Source organism: Myotis lucifugus, unplaced genomic scaffold (assembly GCF_000147115.1).
Source record: "Myotis lucifugus unplaced genomic scaffold, Myoluc2.0 scaffold_137, whole genome shotgun sequence".
NCBI lineage: Eukaryota > Metazoa > Chordata > Mammalia > Chiroptera > Vespertilionidae > Myotis > Myotis lucifugus.
This window is the reverse complement of record NW_005871185.1, coordinates 2,842,221-2,860,947: the sequence shown is the minus strand read 5'-3', so window position 1 is coordinate 2,860,947 and position 18,727 is coordinate 2,842,221. Positions and strand designations below refer to the sequence as shown.

At 40.1% G+C, this 18,727-nt stretch overlaps 1 protein-coding gene across 10 annotated transcripts in view; it reads right to left on the bottom strand.

Moving 5' to 3' along the window:
* The window catches only part of GTPBP8 (GTP binding protein 8 (putative)), a 97,294-nt gene extending 79,122 nt beyond the window's left edge, over nt 1-18,172 (bottom strand). For 6 of the 10 annotated variants that reach the window (XR_002830655.1, XR_002830654.1, XM_023758692.1 and 3 more), the window contains exons 1-5: nt 17,725-18,095; nt 15,390-15,488; nt 12,216-12,346; nt 11,262-11,361; nt 9,413-9,531 (exon numbers count right to left, since the gene is read on the bottom strand). Coding sequence is in view for 5 of the 10 variants with exons in the window: in XM_023758692.1 (XP_023614460.1) it covers nt 9,413-9,531; nt 11,262-11,361; nt 12,216-12,346; nt 15,390-15,488; nt 17,725-18,063 (788 nt within the window). In the remaining 5 variants the exon portion in view is untranslated. Of the gene's footprint in view, nt 1-554; nt 686-3,690; nt 3,794-9,412; nt 9,532-11,261; nt 11,362-12,215; nt 12,347-15,389; nt 15,489-17,724 lie in introns of those variants that run through there. The other 4 variants (XR_002830657.1, XR_002830656.1, XR_002830658.1 and 1 more) reach the window with 3 other exon arrangements.
* Between the last annotated feature and the right edge of the window lie 555 nt (nt 18,173-18,727).

Genomic DNA, 18,727 nt, shown 5'->3' with positions numbered 1-18,727 from the left:
CTACCAAGTGGTAGTAGCTACTAATGGCCTTAAAACATGGACAATAACAAGATCTCATTCATGACAAGTCTAGAAATAGCCATCAGTTTCTAAGATTCGAAGATTTATGGTCCAGTCTTGCTTCTGCTTTTATTTGCTCATGACCACTGAGCTCATGACCAGTTTCCTTGGGCTTAGGTTTCTTCATCTGAAGTAGCATTATTGTTCAAGAATCATTTACAATTGAGACTGATTATCCCTCATTGGAAAAACCAGAGTCAGTGAGTTGTCTAAGAAGGTAAAACTATAAAGACCTGAATGGACTATGAACCTAGCACTCTTTTCTATATTACTAATGTTCCTTGGAGTAAGTTTCATCATCTCCTTATCTTGTGCCCCTTACAATTCTGAGAAAAATAGTAAAGGCTTCATATGATAAAAGGTTCAAATCTACAAAATGATAATTTATATATATTTATAAGGAATGTAGTATTCTATATCAGTTAATTTTCCAAACTTAAACTCAAATGTTTAACATTTTTAAAAGTAAAATCTAAAATAAAACCATAACTTACCTAGTAAATTACGTTAGAAACTACTGTAGTGCCATAGTGAATACCAATTTAACCACTTCTGGTGGCATTAGAACAGTCAAGTCGTTTATAAGGATGGTGAGACTTCAAATCCTCTTGAACTTCTTCAGCTGCTGCCATGATAAACAATTTGGAGTAGGACTAGACAACTGTACCTTGCCTCCTACTCCAGGGACCTCTCACTTCCTGCCTCTTGGCTTCTGACAAGCTGTAGAAACTGCTTGGCCCTTGGTGTATAACTCGGAAGAGGTGTGGGTCACCCTCCTTCAAAGACAATTCAGAGGCTTCTACACTAATAAAAGACAAAGATGCTAATTGACCGTACCTTTGCTACACCCACCAGCCAATCAGAGCGACAATATGCAAATTAACCCAACCAAGATGGCGTTTAATTTGCATATACTGGCTGGGAGCGAAGACTGAAGACAATGTGGAAGCGAAGTGCTACAGAAGGGAGCAAAGTAGAGGCGGTGGAGACAGGAACAGAGCCAAGACGGTGGAGGTGGGAGGAAAACCAGCAGGGCGGCGGAGCGGGAGGGAAAACAAACAGCCGCGGGCGGAGTGGGAGGGAAAACAAACAGCTGGGCGGCGGAGCGGGAGGGAAACCAGCCGGGCAGCGGAGCGGGAGCAAAGCCCGCCTCAGCGGGTTTTGCTCCATTCTCTGCTTCACTCCAGCCACAGGAAGCCCTATTCTTGCAGGAATCTTCCTGCAACGGGCCTCTAGAATTTCATAAGGCTCCTCAGAAAGTCAAGATCAAGCACTAGTGCTTATGTGGTATCCAACTCAATCCATCCTTGATTAGCTTTCCTTCCTTCTGTTTCATTTCTCCATTACCCCTGTTCCCTGGGATCCCTTCCTAAATAAACTGCATGCAAATCTGGGGCTATGCTTTGAGGAGAACCAAAGCTAAGACAAGCAGTAAAGTAACACGCAGATAGAAAGATGGCTCTATTGTCACCATATAATTTACTTTGCAAATGCCTAAGTAAAAAGTCCTGCTCTCCCTCCCCTTTTTAAAAAAACTCTGCTGGTTAGGACAGACCAGAGCTATCAACTATAAAACTGAAAATACATTCAGAATTGAATTTTCTAAAAAAGCCACAAAATTGTTTTACAGCCTTAATTTTTTATCCCATGCTATTGCTATAACCTAATATTCACCCTCACTTTGAAAAGCTAAGCCACTTACATGAAAAGGTGAGTAGCATCTTAATAAAAATCTTTTCCATTAACTTTAGTTCAAAGGCTTTATCTTTCCATTCTGAATCTTAATATGTTTCTAAAAAGTCCTATTGACTTTGTTCTCACCCTCTGCAAATCAGTTTTCTCAGTTAAACTCGTGTTTTTTTGTCTTTCACTAGAGAAAGTGTTACTTCCTCCATGAGAAGATATTATCTGTGATAAATAGAACTGTACATTTTGCTGTATTCTTGGGTTGGTTTCCCTTTACAAACATGCAGAATATGCAGATGTCCTTTTCCCATATAATAAATGCCACTTTAATCTTCATAGCTTGTGAGGTTCAAGTTACAAATGAAGCTCAGAGAAATGAAGTAATTAGCTCAAGGTCCAACGTGTAAAAAATAACAGAACTAGAACTTGAATTCTAGTCTTCTGATTCTGAATCTCATGTTCATCTGAAGGTGACTGATCCCAGCCTCAGTTTATTGGTTGTTTCTACATTGGACCCACTGAAATTTTATCAATAGTTTTTTGTTTATTTAAATATTCAAATAAGGACTCAGAAAAAGATAAATTATAGGCATACATAGGATCATTTATCTTTATCCTACCTATCAGGGCTTAATAGAAAAGAACTCCTCTTTTACCCATTCTATTTAAAAAATATATATCCTATATAATAAAAGGCTAATATGCAAATCAACCGAATACCGGAACGACTGGTCGCCATGAGGTGCACTGACCACCAGGGGGCAGACGCTCAATGCAGGAGCTGCCCTCTGGTGGTCAGTGTGCTCCCACGGGGGAAGCGCCACTCAGCCAGAAGCTGGGCTCATGGCTGGTGAGAGCAGTGGTGGTGGCGGGAGCCTCTCTAGCCTCTGTGGCAGCGCTAAGGATGTCTGACTGCCAGCTTAGGCCCGCTCCCTGTGGGACATCCCCCGAGGGTTCTCAGACTGCAAGAGGGAGCATGCCAGGCTGAGGAATCCACCCCCCCCCCACCCCCCAGTGAACAAATTTTGTGCACCGGGCCTCTAGTGTGTGTGTGTGTGTGTGTATATATATATATACATATACATATATATATATATATCTCCCTAATATGTTATATATATATATAACCCTAATATGCAAATAGAACGAATGGTGGAACAACTGGTCACTATGATGTGCGCTGGCCACCAGGGGGTGTGCGTGGAACATGGTGGGCATCGGCCATGGCAGGATGGTGAAGCAGGTGAGCAGGGGTGCCAGACCAAAGTGGGGCGCCGGTTGCTGTCATTGGGGCGAGCCTCTGGTGGTTACTGAAAATTCTTTGCTCCCGCGCGCCACGGTCCTGCCCAGCGCTCACACCTGCTGCTGGTGCCGGCCTCAATCACTCCACACTGTCAGCGGGTGCGAGTGGGGCCAGCGCCGTCAGTGCGTGGGAGTGGTGGCAGCAGGAGCAGGGCTGCCAACAGACAGGGGACTGGGGCCACGGTAGGAGGGGCCGGGCTGAGGCACAGAGGATGGGCCAAGACTTGCCCCTGTGCCTACCGCGGCCTCACAGCGCGCAGTTCCGCAGTTCCTTTCAAGGTGCACAAATTCGTGCACTGGGCCCCTAGTATATACATAATAGACATTTTTTAAAAGATGAAGCCCAATAAATAACATGGCAAACCTTTCTCTACACAGTAGTAAATAGATTTTCATCTTATGGACTTCTATATGTTGCTCTTGTTTATAGGTTTGTTAAAATAGGAAAAACTGCTAGTATCTGTTCTAATGAACTGCATAATTCAATCATCTAGAAACCCTTCTTCCCCTAGGCACAAATTCATTCTTGCTTTGAGAAGATGTAGGTTTTAAAGCTGAACTGAACCTCTGCAAATTACAGATATGCAACATTTAAAACAATGTTGAAATGCTTGTGTTTAACTCCAGTTGGCATAAAAAACGTTGAGTCTTCAGCAAAATTAGATGCCATTAATTAGTCTTAAGATTTCCTGTTATAGTTGCTATAAAGCATCTCAACAGATGGATTCCAGAATAGGTCATAGCACTGTGAAAAGAAAAGAAAAACCATTTTCTTCCTTACTTCAGAAGTAGTAACAGATCTGAATTCATCTAACTTAAAAAAACTGTTTACAAACCGAGTTTCATGTATGAAAGAGAACATCTTAAATTGGCCTTTCCTCTTCCTGAGTCTCTAAATCTAGTGCTCCATACTATCTGCTCTATTACCTTCATGATTCTAAAAATTTCACCATTATCTACTATTTTGTTTTTTATTTGTCAGACTAAAAGTTGTTTCTGTTTTTCTATATGGAGGACAATTGACATATAACATTATATTAGTTTCAGATGTATAACGAAGATTTAATATTTGTATATACTACAAAATGATCACAGTAAGTCTAGTTAACATCCGTCACTATACATAATTAAAAAATTTATTTTCTTGTGATGAGGACTTTTAAGATCTGCTCTCAGAAACTTTGAAATATGCAATACAGTATTATTTATAGTCACCATGCTGTATATTACAACCAGGATTTATTTTACAACTGCAAGCTTGTACCTTTTGACCCCCTTCATTCATTTCTCCCACTAGCCATCCCCCTCCTCTGGCAACCACTAATCTCTTCACTTTATCTAGGAGCTTGATTTTTGTTTTTTAAATTCCACATATAAAGGACATGATATGGTGTTTGTCTCGCTATTTCACTTAGCATGCCTTCAAGGTCCATCCATGTTGTCACAAGTGGGCAAGATTTCATTCTTTTTTTATGGCCAAAAAGTATTCCACTGTGTATTTAACCACTTCATCTTTATTCATCCACTGACTGACACTTAGGTAGCTTCCATATCCTGGCTATTGAAAAAATGTTGGCAGTGAACATGGGGGTACATATATCTTTTCGAATATGTTTTCATGTTCACTGGATAAATATCCAGAAGTGGAATTGCTAGAACAAATGGTGGTTCTATTTTTAAGTTTTTGAGGAACCTCCACACTATTTTTCATAATGGCAGTAAAAATTTACAATCCCACCAACAGTGCACAAGAGTTCCCTTTTTTCCACATCCTTGCCAACACTTATTTCAAGTCTATTTGATAACAGTCATTTTGACAGGCAGGAGGTGATATCTCATTGTGGTTTTGTATTTGCATTTCCCTGGAGAATAGTGATGTTCAGCATCTTTTCATGTATTTGTTAGCCGTCTGTATGTCTAACAAATGTCTCTTCAGATCCTCTGCCCATTTTTAAATTGTATTATTATCTTTTTTGCTATTGAGTTGTATGAGTTCTTTGTGCATTTTGGGATATTAATCCCTTATCAGATATATGATTTATAAATATTTTCTCCCAGTTAGGTAGCCTTTTCATTTTGTTGATGATCTCCTTTGCTTTGTAGAAGCTTTTTAGTTTGATGTAGTCCTAGAGTTTATTTATTTTTTTAATATATTTTATTGATTTTTTACAGAGAGGAAGGGAGAAGGAGAGGGATAGAGAGTTAGAAACATCGATGAGAGAGAAACATCGATTCAGCTGCTTCCTGCACACTCCCTTCTGGGGATGTGCCCGCAACCAAGGTACATGCCCTTAACCAGAATCAAACCTGGGACCCTTCAGTCCGCAGGCCAACGCTCTATCCACTGAGCCAAACCGGTCAGGGCCTATAGTTTATTTTTGTTTTTGAAATCAGATTCAAAAAATTATCACCAAGACCAATGTCAAGGAACTTACTGCCTATGTTTTCTCCTAAGAGTTTATGGTTTCAGGTATTACATTCGTCTTTAACCTATTTTGAGTTAATTTTTGTGTATAGTATATAGTAGTTTAATTTCATTCTTTTGCATGTGGCTGTTAGTTTTTCCAACACCATTTATTGAAGAGACTGTCATTTCCCCATTGTATATTCCTGGTTCTTTTGTTGTAAATTAAGTGACCATTATGCATGGGCTTATTTCTAGACTCCCTATTCTGTTCTGTTGATCTTTGTGTCTGTTTTTATGCCAATACCATACTGTTTTGATTACTACAGCTTTGTAATATAGTATGAAGTCAGGGAGCATGATGCCTCTAGCTTTGTTTTTCTTTCTCAAGATTGCTTTGGCTATTCAGGGTCTTTTGTGATTCTGTACAAATTTTAGAGTTGTTTGTTCTATTTCACTGAAAAATGCCACTGGAACATCTACCATTTTGCTTTTTATTTCCCAGACTAAACTGTTTGATCTTTTAGTTTATTCTTTTTATGACAAGATGTAATCACCTTGATAATTTAGACCTTTTCTCATGATTTTTAAAAAACTATCATAACCATTATTGTATCTGTTATTTATCTGTCTTAGTATATCCATCCATATCCATTCATCTATGTATCAGCATTAAAGTGACTAGTTGGTTCCCCAGGATATATGGACTTATATGGAATACATTATGACTTTTATGGATATAGGTATGGCGTATACTTGTATATAAAATAGGTAAACTCTTTTCTCTTGCATTGCTAATTCCCTTCTTGATAAAGTACAGCATTTTGGACTTTTTGACCAAACCTGCCTGGTTCAGAATAGTCCATAATGATTCTTGGATTATAATTGGAGTTATACATATATAGTTTAAAGGAGAAATACAAGTTAGATAGTCCACACACTAACTATGACACCTTGAAATCGTTTGCAACATTTGTCAACTCATGATTTTCTTTGTCATTACAATCAGTTCTCATTTGCTTGGAATTTAACTACATAGAAAACCACAGAAGTGATCATACTGTGCCTACTTACATAGTTCTTCTATACCATTTATAACAATAGACTGATCCCAGTATCAATCTTTAGGAGCCTTTCACCATTTATACTTCTCCACTCAGCTGGGGCAGAGTTCAGACATGAAGGTTAGCTTTTGACTTTAGGCTTAAAAGCCAAACCTCTCTGGATTACATGTCTACTCACATTTCCACCTTTCTCCTAACTTACTTTATAATAATTATTCTGTGACGAGGCCAATATCCATCTGGAGGGGTGAACTGGGATTTGGTCATGCTAGTAAAAGCAAGGATTATATTTAACTCTACTTTCTAAATTGGGTTTAGAAAACTATAGAGTACAGCCTGCCAATTTCCTTTATGTGGTCACCGTGGTATAGTGAACACTGACGTTCTTGAAAGTCAGCGGGCTCCCGTGTCTCAATTCTTGGACTTTAAGTGCTGTGTGGCTTCTATAGTGTCCTGGTCACCTACGGTGAGTAGTTCCGGGGCAGCAGTCATCCAGGGTTATGCAGCAGTGAATGCTGGCATATCTAAAGAAGAGAACTTCTGCCCTGGCTGGTATGGCTCAGTTGGTTGGAATGTCAACCCATACACCAAGAGGTGGCAGGTTTGATTCCCGGTCAGGGCACATTACGAGGTGTGGGTTCAATCCCAGGTCGGTGCACATGTGGGAGCCAACTGATCCATGTTTCTGTCCCACATCAATGTTTTTCTCTCTCCTTCCCTTCCTCTCTCTAAAATCAAATTTTTTAAAAAGTTAAAAAAAGAGAGAAGGGAATTCCCCTAAAAAGTACTAGGGAATCTGATATTCTGGGTTGTTGGCCTAACCCTGCCATTTGCTGACTGACCTTTGACAAGGAAGGAAACTAACATCTATTATATTTTGTGTACTAGGTCACAATGCATTTTATTTGATACTTTAAACCACATTTTTACTAGTGAGAAAAGACTCAAAATGAAATAAATTGCTTTAAAATCTATAGCACAGAAATAGAGGAACCATGCAAAACTATGGCCTCACTCTAAGGCTTATGCTCTTTCTATTACAGCCAATACCTCTTTGAACTCACATCACTTCTCCGACTTGTAACTGTGAAATAGGAATGTTTACTGTGAGGATCAATTAAGTGTTTTGAATGATCTAGTGTTATAACCTCCCCCACAACCATCAGTTTTCAGATAGTGCTAATTGTTCTTAAGTAGAGCCACAATCTTACTTAATTAGTCTGGTGGCATAGAGCTCATAGCAGTGTGGAACTACTGCTTGATCATTCCCTTGTTTTAAACACTATAATTCTGTTAATGTAGCTCAAAAAACTGTCAGTTTTTCCCTAGCCCCATTATGTTAATTCAAACTCAGCTTCCAATCAACTGAATTTTTTTTAAAAAAAATGCTATTAGGCATAATTTGCTCATTTTATGTTTATGTTGCCTTTTTAGCTGAAGAATCACTTCCTTATTATTAAACTAGAGGCCCGATGCACTAAATTTGTGCAAGAGTAGGCCTTCTTCCCCACCCCCCGCCGCCCCGCCCAGCTGCCTGCACCGGCTTTCCTCTGGCACCCAGGACCCAGGCTTCCCTCTGGCCACCAGCAAGCAACCTGGACCCGGGCTTTCCTTTGGCTGCTGGCAAGCACCCTGGACCTGGGCTTACCTCCAGCCCCGGCCTCATCTGGAAGGTCCGGTCTAATTAGCATATTTTATTATTATAGATAGTTAAAAAAAACAGCTATTTTTCTGATAATGCTCAGGGCTCTAAGAAGAATTAGGATTTCATTCCTGCCCCTAGGAGTTTCATTGTATATAGGGAACATAGACAAATGAACTGGATAAATACTCAAAATTAAGTAAAGGGAGAAGAGCATTTTGTCAGAATGAATGAAGAAGGATTTTGACAGGTATGTTCATAATTACAAACAATTTAAATGTGATTTGCACTGGTAGGCAGTAGAATGACCACTTAAAGGACAGTTCCACATATAATTGTTACTTGGTTTCATTCTTTTCTTAAAGCAACTCCCAGTGTCTTTCACAAAGAAGTTAAGAGTATGATTTTCTTACTCAGAGGGGAGGGGACTGTGTCTCTGCAACAGTACAGGTTACTGTGCCCATGGTATACACTGAAAGTACAAACTCATGTTTCATCGCTAAACCACATCTAATATCTCAAAAACTGCCAGCTCAGGAAATAACCACTCCTTCTGCTACCAATACTTAATTCTAACTTATATGAAGCATTTCTTCTTTACATATGGTCCTTTTAAAAGAATATTTTTATCCCTCATAGCCCAAGTGAGTTTTCTACCATAAAGATAAGTTGTTCTTCTTTGGAACTAAGAAAGGGATGGTAGTATCTTTATTGTAATGGTTGTTCAGCTGATTCTAAAAAGGAAAAAGTTTTGCTCAAGCTAGTTTGGCTCAGTGGATAGAGCATCGGCCTGTGGACTGAAGGGTCCCAGGTTCAATTCCAGTCAAGAACACATGCCTGTGTTTTGGGCTCAGTCCCCTGTAAGGGGTGTGCAGGAGGCAGCCAATCAATGATTCCCTTTCATCACTGATGTTTCTATTTCTCCCTTCCTCTCTGAAATCAATAAAAATATATTAAAAATAATAATTAAAAAGTAAAAAGTTTTTACTTCTGCTGTGGTATAGGGTTGAGCTAGGCTGAGGAAAAAAGAGATGAAAATGCCTTACCAGGATGATACAGCAAAATTTGCAGAAGGAAGAAATAAAGGGAAGGAAAAAATAAAAGCACTGATGGGCTGTACAATAAATCTTGGCTAAGTGCATAGTCTTCCAAACTTTCCTAATTTTAGTCAAAAGGCTGAGAAATGACAAGAAACATTGATTTAATACTAAAAGTTGATAGAATATAAAGCTATAAAAACAATGCAACTCTTACCTTACAGGAAACAACTGAGGAAAACATCCTTGTGTTTTAGTGTCAACAAATTTCTGGATCTCGAGCACCTGTTTTAAAAGACGTCCCTTGGAAGGTTTGTCAATTTTTGTTAACACCATCTGCAAAAAACAAATGACTAAATGAGTTAATGTATGCAATTTATAAAGCATACACTACGTGCTTGCTGTTTAATTAATGGTGCTTTAACTACACAGGACTATACTACGTTTAATTCAAAATCAGTGAAAAGGACCCTGAAGCCATATTTGCAACTACCATAAACCAAATGTTTCATATCATCACTCTATATCTGTGATCAAAGATATACGTTAGTATTGTTGGGTTGGGTTGATTCATATAAAATTGGCAATTTATAATCATTTTTGACATACAAAATGGTTCCATCTCACATGTAACCTAAAGGAAAAATTAGAAATCCAGCTATCTGTAGGTTGTATCCACTATTCCAAGTTTTATATAATTACATTCCAAGTAAGCCTAGAACTTACTAGGCTTACCAGTAAATAATAACATTGAATAATTTACTTATTCAAAGACAATTACATACTAGAGGTAAGGCCAAGGCATGGCTGATTATAAAATCAATTAAAAAGTAAAACCTTGATGTATCCGATTTCCTGGGGGAGTTTCTATAAAATTAAATTTCCTGACTCATCATTCATACTTTTCAGTTATAAAAATGTAAATCGGCAGAGGGAGCGAGAAGCAAAAAGTGTGTGGTTTCTAATGACCTGTGAAACTCGCCAAATGGGAGTCTTTCCTTATAAAGGCAAATGCTGATATTTAAAAGGAAACATAATTCCTCTAGTACAAATTCTTTTTCAAAAAGGAAAGTTATAATTCTTTAAAGTTAAAACTGAAGAAAATATATGATTTCATAAACTGATACCTATGATACCAAATCAGGAATATTATCACTTAAAAAAACCAAGTTTGGCATTACTTAGGCATTTTTACTTTGTAGATTAAGTTTATCAACCCTTCTGCTCCTCGAAACTGTAGGTTATCACTAATGTTTCAAAGGCTTTGCAAACCCAAAGAATTCCATAACTATAACAATACAAAAAAGTTGCTGACTACTAATGGTTTGACTTGCATTACACTCCAGTATTACATTTTAGTAGTTGTCTCACTTTTTTTAAGACCAAATTTTAGCCAATGGGTTCTTCACTTTTCCTTAGGAACTTTAAGAGTGCTACTTTATTTGTAAAACTCACAAAGCAAAATGAATACGTATACCAACCTACTAATCAGTATTCTATTATAAAGCAAATAATAGAACACTGGTAAGATTTTCCCAGAAGAAATCCTGTGTTCTTTAAGAATACAGTATAAAAATCCTACTTGTGTGTGCTGGAGCCTGCTATGTTCTTGTAATGGTTCTTAAATTCCAAATTAGTTTAACAAATTTTCAGTTGTAGTTTTATTTACATACTGTTAAGTACTATCTGCCAAGCTGCTGTTAAAAGAGCTGCTAACATTTTGGACAAATATTCACATTGCCATTAAAATACAAAACAAAAACAACATCATAAAGAAAAGCACCTAGAAGCACTAAATAAACAGCTTTAAAAAACTACTTTGACTATACTTTTGAAAACTTAAAGCTGAGAAAAGGAAAAGAGAATAAAAGTAGTACAGGATTTATTTTATTAATGGCTAACAATGGTAAAGATTATACAAAAGGTACTCCTTTATCTCTTGAAGAGGTAAAACTTACTTATTCATTAAAAAGACACACACACACACACACACACACACACACACACACACACACACAACTGGTATGTATTTCTAATTATAACCAGGATTCAAAAGAAATACTTACTACATAAGGTAATGCAAAATCTTCACACATTTCTATGGCAATATTGTCTGCTTTCTGAATTCCGACAACACTATCCACTAACAAAAATGTTCTCAGCAAACTGTAAGAATGCAGAAATAAAGATTAATGGCAATATAAAATTCATTCCTTCCTCCCTCCCCACCCCTCAAGCTATAATAATAAATTTTCCTTTGATTGATTTTCAATCCAAATTTAAAAACTTTTTTAGGCAAAAGGAATTCTCAGTTCACCAGGTCCATCCTACAGTCCAATAGTTAACTAAATATTAATTTATTTCAGTAGCATGTATTGCACATGACTCTACTTGGAATTGGATACAAAGGTGAGTAAGCCCCTTCCTCTAAAAGCCTGAACTCCAGTGAAAGAGACATGTATAAATACCTTGTATAAATATCTCATATTCATTTCTATGTAAAGCCACAAGAAAGATACTTAACACTTCTTTATACTTCAAAAGTTTAACATAAATTTTCCGATATATGTGCAAAGCTTGAAATACTTGCCCACGTAGGAAGACCATAAAAGGTAACATTTGCAAAGGATGTGATGTCAGGAGTACTTTAAGAACAATTAGAATTTATGAAATCTGCTTATATTTAGTAAATACCACATTAACCAACAATTTTCATTTTCAAAATTAGCCGTCTAAGAGTTTGGTATAAAAACATTAGTAAACTCTGCTGAAGTACTCTTTGTAGGCTCAATTTAGAAAAACACTTGAACTTCAGATTAAGCTAACCTACAGGAAAAAAACAAAGATGCAGTAAATACCTTGGTTGTAAATGTTGTGTTGCAGAATATTATGAGAATAAAATGGACTTTCTAAAAGTCATTTGATAAAACTGAAGTGGTCATCACGTGTAGAATGCTCTATTACCAAAAATATGCTTTTGGTTTAAATGTATAACTATTATAAAGCATTTTTCCCCTTACTTCTTTCGTTCTTTTAGATAGGTCTCTACCATATCAACAAAATCTTCAGGTGCTCGATAGCCATAACCTGGCATGTCCACCAATGTAAAATATTTTCCAACTTTGAAAAAATTCATTTTCTTTGTGTGTCCCTGATAAAATAAATAGAAAAAAGTGAAAACTTTCTTCAAGTATGTTCAGTATATATTTAATATCTCAAAATATTTTCTATTCAATCATATTTATTAACATGTATAAATATTCTGTATATAATCCCAGCTATGCTGATAATTAAACAGGAAAAGAAGGAAAAGCTCTGGCTGGTGTGGTTAGAGCATCAGCCTACCCACTGGAGGGTCACAGGTTCAATTCCAAGGTCAAGGGTACATACTTTTGTTGTAGGTCTGATCCCCATGCAACCAATCGATGTGTCTCTCTCACTGATGTTTCTCTCTCTCTCTTACTCCCCTTTCCCTTCCATGCTCTCTAAGATCGATGGAAAAAATATCCTCACTTCTTGGGTAAGGATTAAAAAAAAAATAAAACTAAAAAGATAGAAGTGGCTGGAGATATGCTTAGATACTACTTCTTTACAATTCATAATTTTAAGATAATATATATGACTTAAGAAGAACTTTAGATTCCATATTAGAAATATGTAGGCAAAATATTTTGGAGTCTTTCCTATTTCATTAGTTCTCAGTAAAAAAGTTAACCTGGTATGACTGTACTAGTCAATATTCTCTGATGAGTAATATATCTCAAATAAGAAATGAATTTGGCACAGGTTAAATTAAATACTGTTAGTCATACAACCATAAAACCTAGATGTAAAACCTGATAGTTTATTATGCCTAGACTAGAGGCCCGGTACACAAAATTCGTGCACTCAGAGGGGGGTCCCTCAGCCCAGCCTACACCCTCTCGCAGTCCAGGAGCCCTCGGGGGATGTTCAACTGATGGCTTAGGCCCGCTCCATCAGTCAGACATCCTTAGCACTGCCGCAGAGGTGGGAGGGGCTCCTACCACTGCAGCTGAGCTCGCCAGCTGTGAGCCAAGCTTCTGGCTGAGCGGAGCTCACCCTGTGGGAGCGCAATGACCACCAGGGTGCAGCACCTGCATTTGAGTGTCTGCCCCCTGGTGGTCAGTGCACGTCATAGCGACCTGCCATTCTGCCATTTGGTCAATTTGCATGTTAGCCTTTTAATATATAGGATGGTCTTTGATTACCTCCCACCCACCCACCCACCATCAGGGCCAGGGAGGGACTGCGGGAGGGCTCCAGGGCATGTCCGGCCCGTCTCGCTCGGTCCTGATCGGCCGGACCCCAGCAGCAAGCTAACCTACCGGTCAGAGCATCTGCCCCCTGGTGGTCAGTGCACATCATAGCGACTGGTTGACTGTCTGCCCCCTGGTGGTCAGTGCACGTCATAGTGAGTGGTTGAGCGGCCTTAGCATATCATTAGCATATTACACTCTGATTGGTTGAACGGCTGACCAGCTGGCTGGACACTTAGCATATTAGGCTTTTATTATATAGGATTACCGTTTCCTTAAAATCAACATGTTTTGCATGTTTCATTGGATGGGTTTAAGTGCTTTCATTAAACCATTTTTTAAAAAGCATGTACAACACTATTAAACATCTGTGAAACTAATATTTATGTCATGATAAGTGGATTATTCAAGATTTTATCTCTATGGACATTTATTAATCAGAAAAGGAAAGATTAAGATAAATAAGCAGTCAATTATTTGGAACTTAGAACAAATATTTTCAGAAGAAAGGTGTTATAAATGGTGCTTAGGTTCCCAGTCAACTATGTATCAGTAAGAAAATGATTTTAGAATTATAGATGAGGAATGTCAGAAATACATTTCTTGCATTGTCCTCTCATAGCAGGAACCAAACGCCCTGCCTATAAGAGAGAGTTGAGCTGGGTTATCTGGTGAGGCAGGGCAGGAGAATTAACAAATGACAACAATCATCAGTGACAGAGCCAGGGAATCAACTTTATGAAGATATTAGAAGCAAGAGAAGACTAGTGAAGTCTCTTGGAAGAGTTCCAATGCAAAGAAAGAGGGCAGTGAGCACTGGGTTGGTGGGAATGTTTTGCCATGGATAGATAGTAAGGTGAGAGGAACTGGGGGAAGTACTGAAGTGCTTAGATATTGGTAGTCTGCATCATTTAGAAGGAAATAGAGGAAATTAGAAAATGACAGAAAGCATGTAGGACACTACAGCAGACTGGCTGGGATAATAAGCACATAATTTGGCCTGGAGTAGACTGGGATTTGCCTGATTGGTGTATATGTATGAGTTAGCAAAGTATAAAAGATTACAGGGAGAAAAAACCCCACTTTACAACTGTTTCCTCTGATATCAATGTAGAACTAAGATGATCATTCTTGAAAGCAAATCTATATATATATATACTAGTAAAAGCCTAAACAACTGTTCGACCCGTTGCTATGTGCGCCGCTCAGCTGACCAACGGGTGACAGACACCAGACTCACGGCTGGCAAGCACAGCTGTGGTGGCACAAGCCTCTCCCATGGACACTCCCCCTGCACGCCCCTCCCCATCTGGACCGGGACTAGGGTTGGGACCAGCATTGGGATTGACTGGGCACGAGCCCGTGGACGCTTTTCAGTCATGGGTGCACCAGTATCACCCTAGAATGGTCATGCAGAGACCGCAGTGGAGTGGCAGTGAGTCTACTGAGTGGTGGCGGCAGGTGCAGCAGGGGTGGGATGAGTGGGAGCCGTGCGGCACCTGGCCCAGGCTTGGGCTCTTCCCCGGCTGCCTGCCCCTTCACACACTACTATATCCCTCGGGGGATGTTGGACTGCCGGCTTTGGCCCGATTCCTGCAGGCCACACCAAGAACCTCACCAGTGCACAAATCCGTGCACTGGGCCTCTAGTAGAGAATAACAAATGAACAACTCTTTGGAAAACATTTTGACCAAGGAAGATTTCCTCAAGATACTGGCAAGACTACTAAAATAAATCCAGACATATTTCCTTTCCTTCAAAGAAATACAAAGGCATTGATGTAATCTCTTACTTTACTACTTGTTTGAAAGAAATCACTTTTCTAGAAACTTGGCTATTATCATTTCTTGTATTCCCCCAACACTTTATTCATCTTCGTCAATTGAGAGTTCCAACAGATTTGAAATTTCAACATACCGGGGTTTTGGAGACTCTGACTTCAACCTCTGGAGCCAATGAAAACAAAGCCTTTATTAGAGAGGATTTTCCAACATTGCTTCTGCCTATAAAACACACCTTATACACAAAAAGAGAAGGGAAGCTGGGTGAAAAAGGTGAAGGAATTAAGCAAAAGAAAAAACCCGAAACAACAAACTCATAGACACAGACAATAGTATGGTGATTACCAGAGGGAAAGGGGAATGGGGGGAGTTGGAAGAGGGTAAAGGAGGGATAAACGGTGATGGAAGGAGACTGGACTTTGGGTAGTGAACAGATAATACAATATACAGATGATATTTATATATCTCTATATATAAAAGCCTAAGTGACCATTACGACCAAATGACGGGTCGACCAGTTGCTATGATGCGCACTCAGATGCTCAACAGGAGCTAGCCCCTGGTGGTCAGTGCGCTCCCACAGCGAACCTCCTGTGGCTGGCCAACCTTCCCAGGTCCCTCCCCCTGGCCAGCAGGTCCCGATTGGGACTTCGGGACTGGGTGAGATGGCCCTGATTGGTCCTGATCACCGGCCAGGCCTAGGGACCCCGCCTGTGCACAAATTCATGCCATGGGCCTCTAATATTATAGAATTGTACACCTGAAACCTATATAATTTTATTAACCAACTAGAGCCCTGGTGCATGAAAATTCATGCACTCAGGGGGAGTCCCTCAGTCCAACCTGCGCCTTCTCGCAGAGCAGGAGCACTCGGGGTATGTCCGACTGATTGGCTCTGTGGGAGGCGACCTGCAGGCCAATCAGGGGACAGCGCTGGCCGGCGAGCAGATGGCCCCGTCTCCCATCGCCCTGCCGCCACAAGTGGCCTCCCTCTGTGGGAGGCGACCGGCGGGGCAATCGGGGGATGGCACCAGCTGGTGAGTGGCCAGCCTGCCCCCTGATCACCCCTCTGCCACCACCTGTCACCGCTGCCCCCCCATTGCTGTCCCCTCCCTCTGCCCACTGGCACCTCCTTGGCTGGCCTGGTGCTGCCCACTCGCTGGTCCTACCCCCCGCCAACCAGTCATTCTGCCGTTCGGTCGATTTGCATATTAGGCTTTTATAATATAGGATGTCACCCCAATAAATTTAAAAAAAATTTTTTTAAAGAAGAAAATTTAAAGAGAAAACTCAATTTTTTGAGTACTAGCTTAATATATAAATTTATTATGATGTATTAGCTGCAAAAACCTGTCAAGCTATTCACTCCTGCCTCACCATAAAACAGATGATAAAATGAGGCAGAAAGAGGTTAAATAACTGGCCCAAAATTATACAGCTAGAAAGAGAGTTGAAATTTGAACTCAGACACCTATATCCAGAACCTGTGCTTTTAATTACACTATGCTACTCAAGAATATCTGCAACATTTATTAAGCATCCTACATTTACAAAGTTTTTTGAAAACAGAACCACATTTCCCCACAAACTTTCAGAGTACAATGTAATTAAGAGGTTATTCCTTTCTCTTGAAATCTCTTCTTCCAATTAAGCTTTTCTCCTTTAGTGCTCTATACTATAGTCATCTCAGGGCACACATAAAGTAATTACTAAAATTCTGCAACACACCAAAAAATACATATTATTTTTTGCTAATCGGACCAAAAAAAGTATAATTTTGATTCATTCACTCCAGATAGCTATTGTGTTGGCTGTTGTCATTTTTTAATTTGAGAATCTAAGGGAAAAGAGGTCAGTGCCCCTGACTAGTCAGGTATTATATGTTTTAAAAATTCTTGTAGCTCACTGGTTGAAAATCACTGCTCTATAGTGTAGAAAGGAACAAAATATTCCTGATAGTAATCATTAATACACATGGCTCTGCTTTCTAACATGGTATTGAAGGGGGTACAATACCAATCAGTGGTTCTAAATGAGGGCATGTTTTGGAAATTTGTGAGAAAATTTTTGATTATCAATATGATCAGATGGCATTTAGTAGATAGGGGTCAGGGATGCTATATATTGTGCAAAACTGTGGTCAGTCCTTCAAAATGAATTGATCTGAATCCTGCTTAAATTTCAAATGCTCTGCCAGATTAAACCCAAAGATAATCTACAGATAATAAAACTGAATTTTAACACATGGTTTGCAGGTAGTTTTTATCGCGCGCTAACATATATTGAACACTTAAATTTTGTCTTTGAAACCTGTTAAAGTCTCCTATACTCGTTACGGAAGTAATTAAAACTAGACTTGCTTCTTTAGTTAAAATAGTTGTATGCTTCCACAAAGTTAGAAAGGCTCTCCCGTTCTGTGACCACAAAACCCCTTCCCCAGCCTCCAGCCCCGGCGGGCAGCGCGCTCTCACCTCCGGGCGGGGGAGGTCGGGGGCGTGGTCCAGGCGCACCGCCGAGCTGACGTACTCGATGCGGTTCCGCGGGGTGGCCGTGAAGAAGCTCTCCGCCCTCGCGATGGCCTCCAGGCTCGGGTCAAAGATCCTCAGTTGAAGAAGGTCGGGCTTGGCGTCAGGGAGGAGATGCCGCTGGAGTTCCTGTAACGGGAACACGAGCTTCGTCAGTTCCATTTTTGGCAGCTGCAGAACCTCCGTGAAGGCGTGGGACTTGCTGTAAGCTCGGCTCAAGCGCCCCAGCGCGGCGGGCATCTCAATGAGCCTGCCCACGCCGGGCAGCAGCCCGGGCGCCGCCATGTTTCTCTCCCAGAAGCCCCCGCAGCAGGACCTCATGCCTAGCGTGTGGGCTGCGCGTGCGTGACCCCGTCCCTCTACGCCTGCTGGGAATTGTAGTCTCCTGTGGCCTCTCCTTCCGGTCCTGAGGTCTGCCTGGAGTGAGCTGGAGGCAGGTGGTGTGTGGGAGGGGAGCAATACCCCAGGCGCAGTTCACACCTTGATGACGGGCCTTTGACTTGTTTGCCACTGTGGGAAGACTGTTGACTGATTTCCAGTAGTCAAAGGACACATCTGGCTGTGTGCCCTTAAGTCTCAAGGGAAGAAGAGAACGTGTGAAGTTGTGGTAGATTTCAGGCCCGTTTACTCTTCACAGTTTCGGGTTGTCTCACAGATCTTTGACCTGGACGTACACATCACTAGGAAAAACAGTTTTGCAGACAAAAGGGCTGGTGACAAAGTGGTTGAAACGGCATCTGGTTTACAGGGAAGAGGCAGTTTATATTTCCGCCCTCTCTTTAGCTGCAGGAAATGTTACTACATTTTCGAGATGTCTTACAGAATAAAAGCAAAAACAGTTTTGCACGGGTGTCACAGAGTTGTTTCATGGAAGTTACATAAGGACAACTTATTTAAAAAGTTTATTCTCAAAGCAATTCAAACTCATCAGCGCGGGAATGGGAGATAC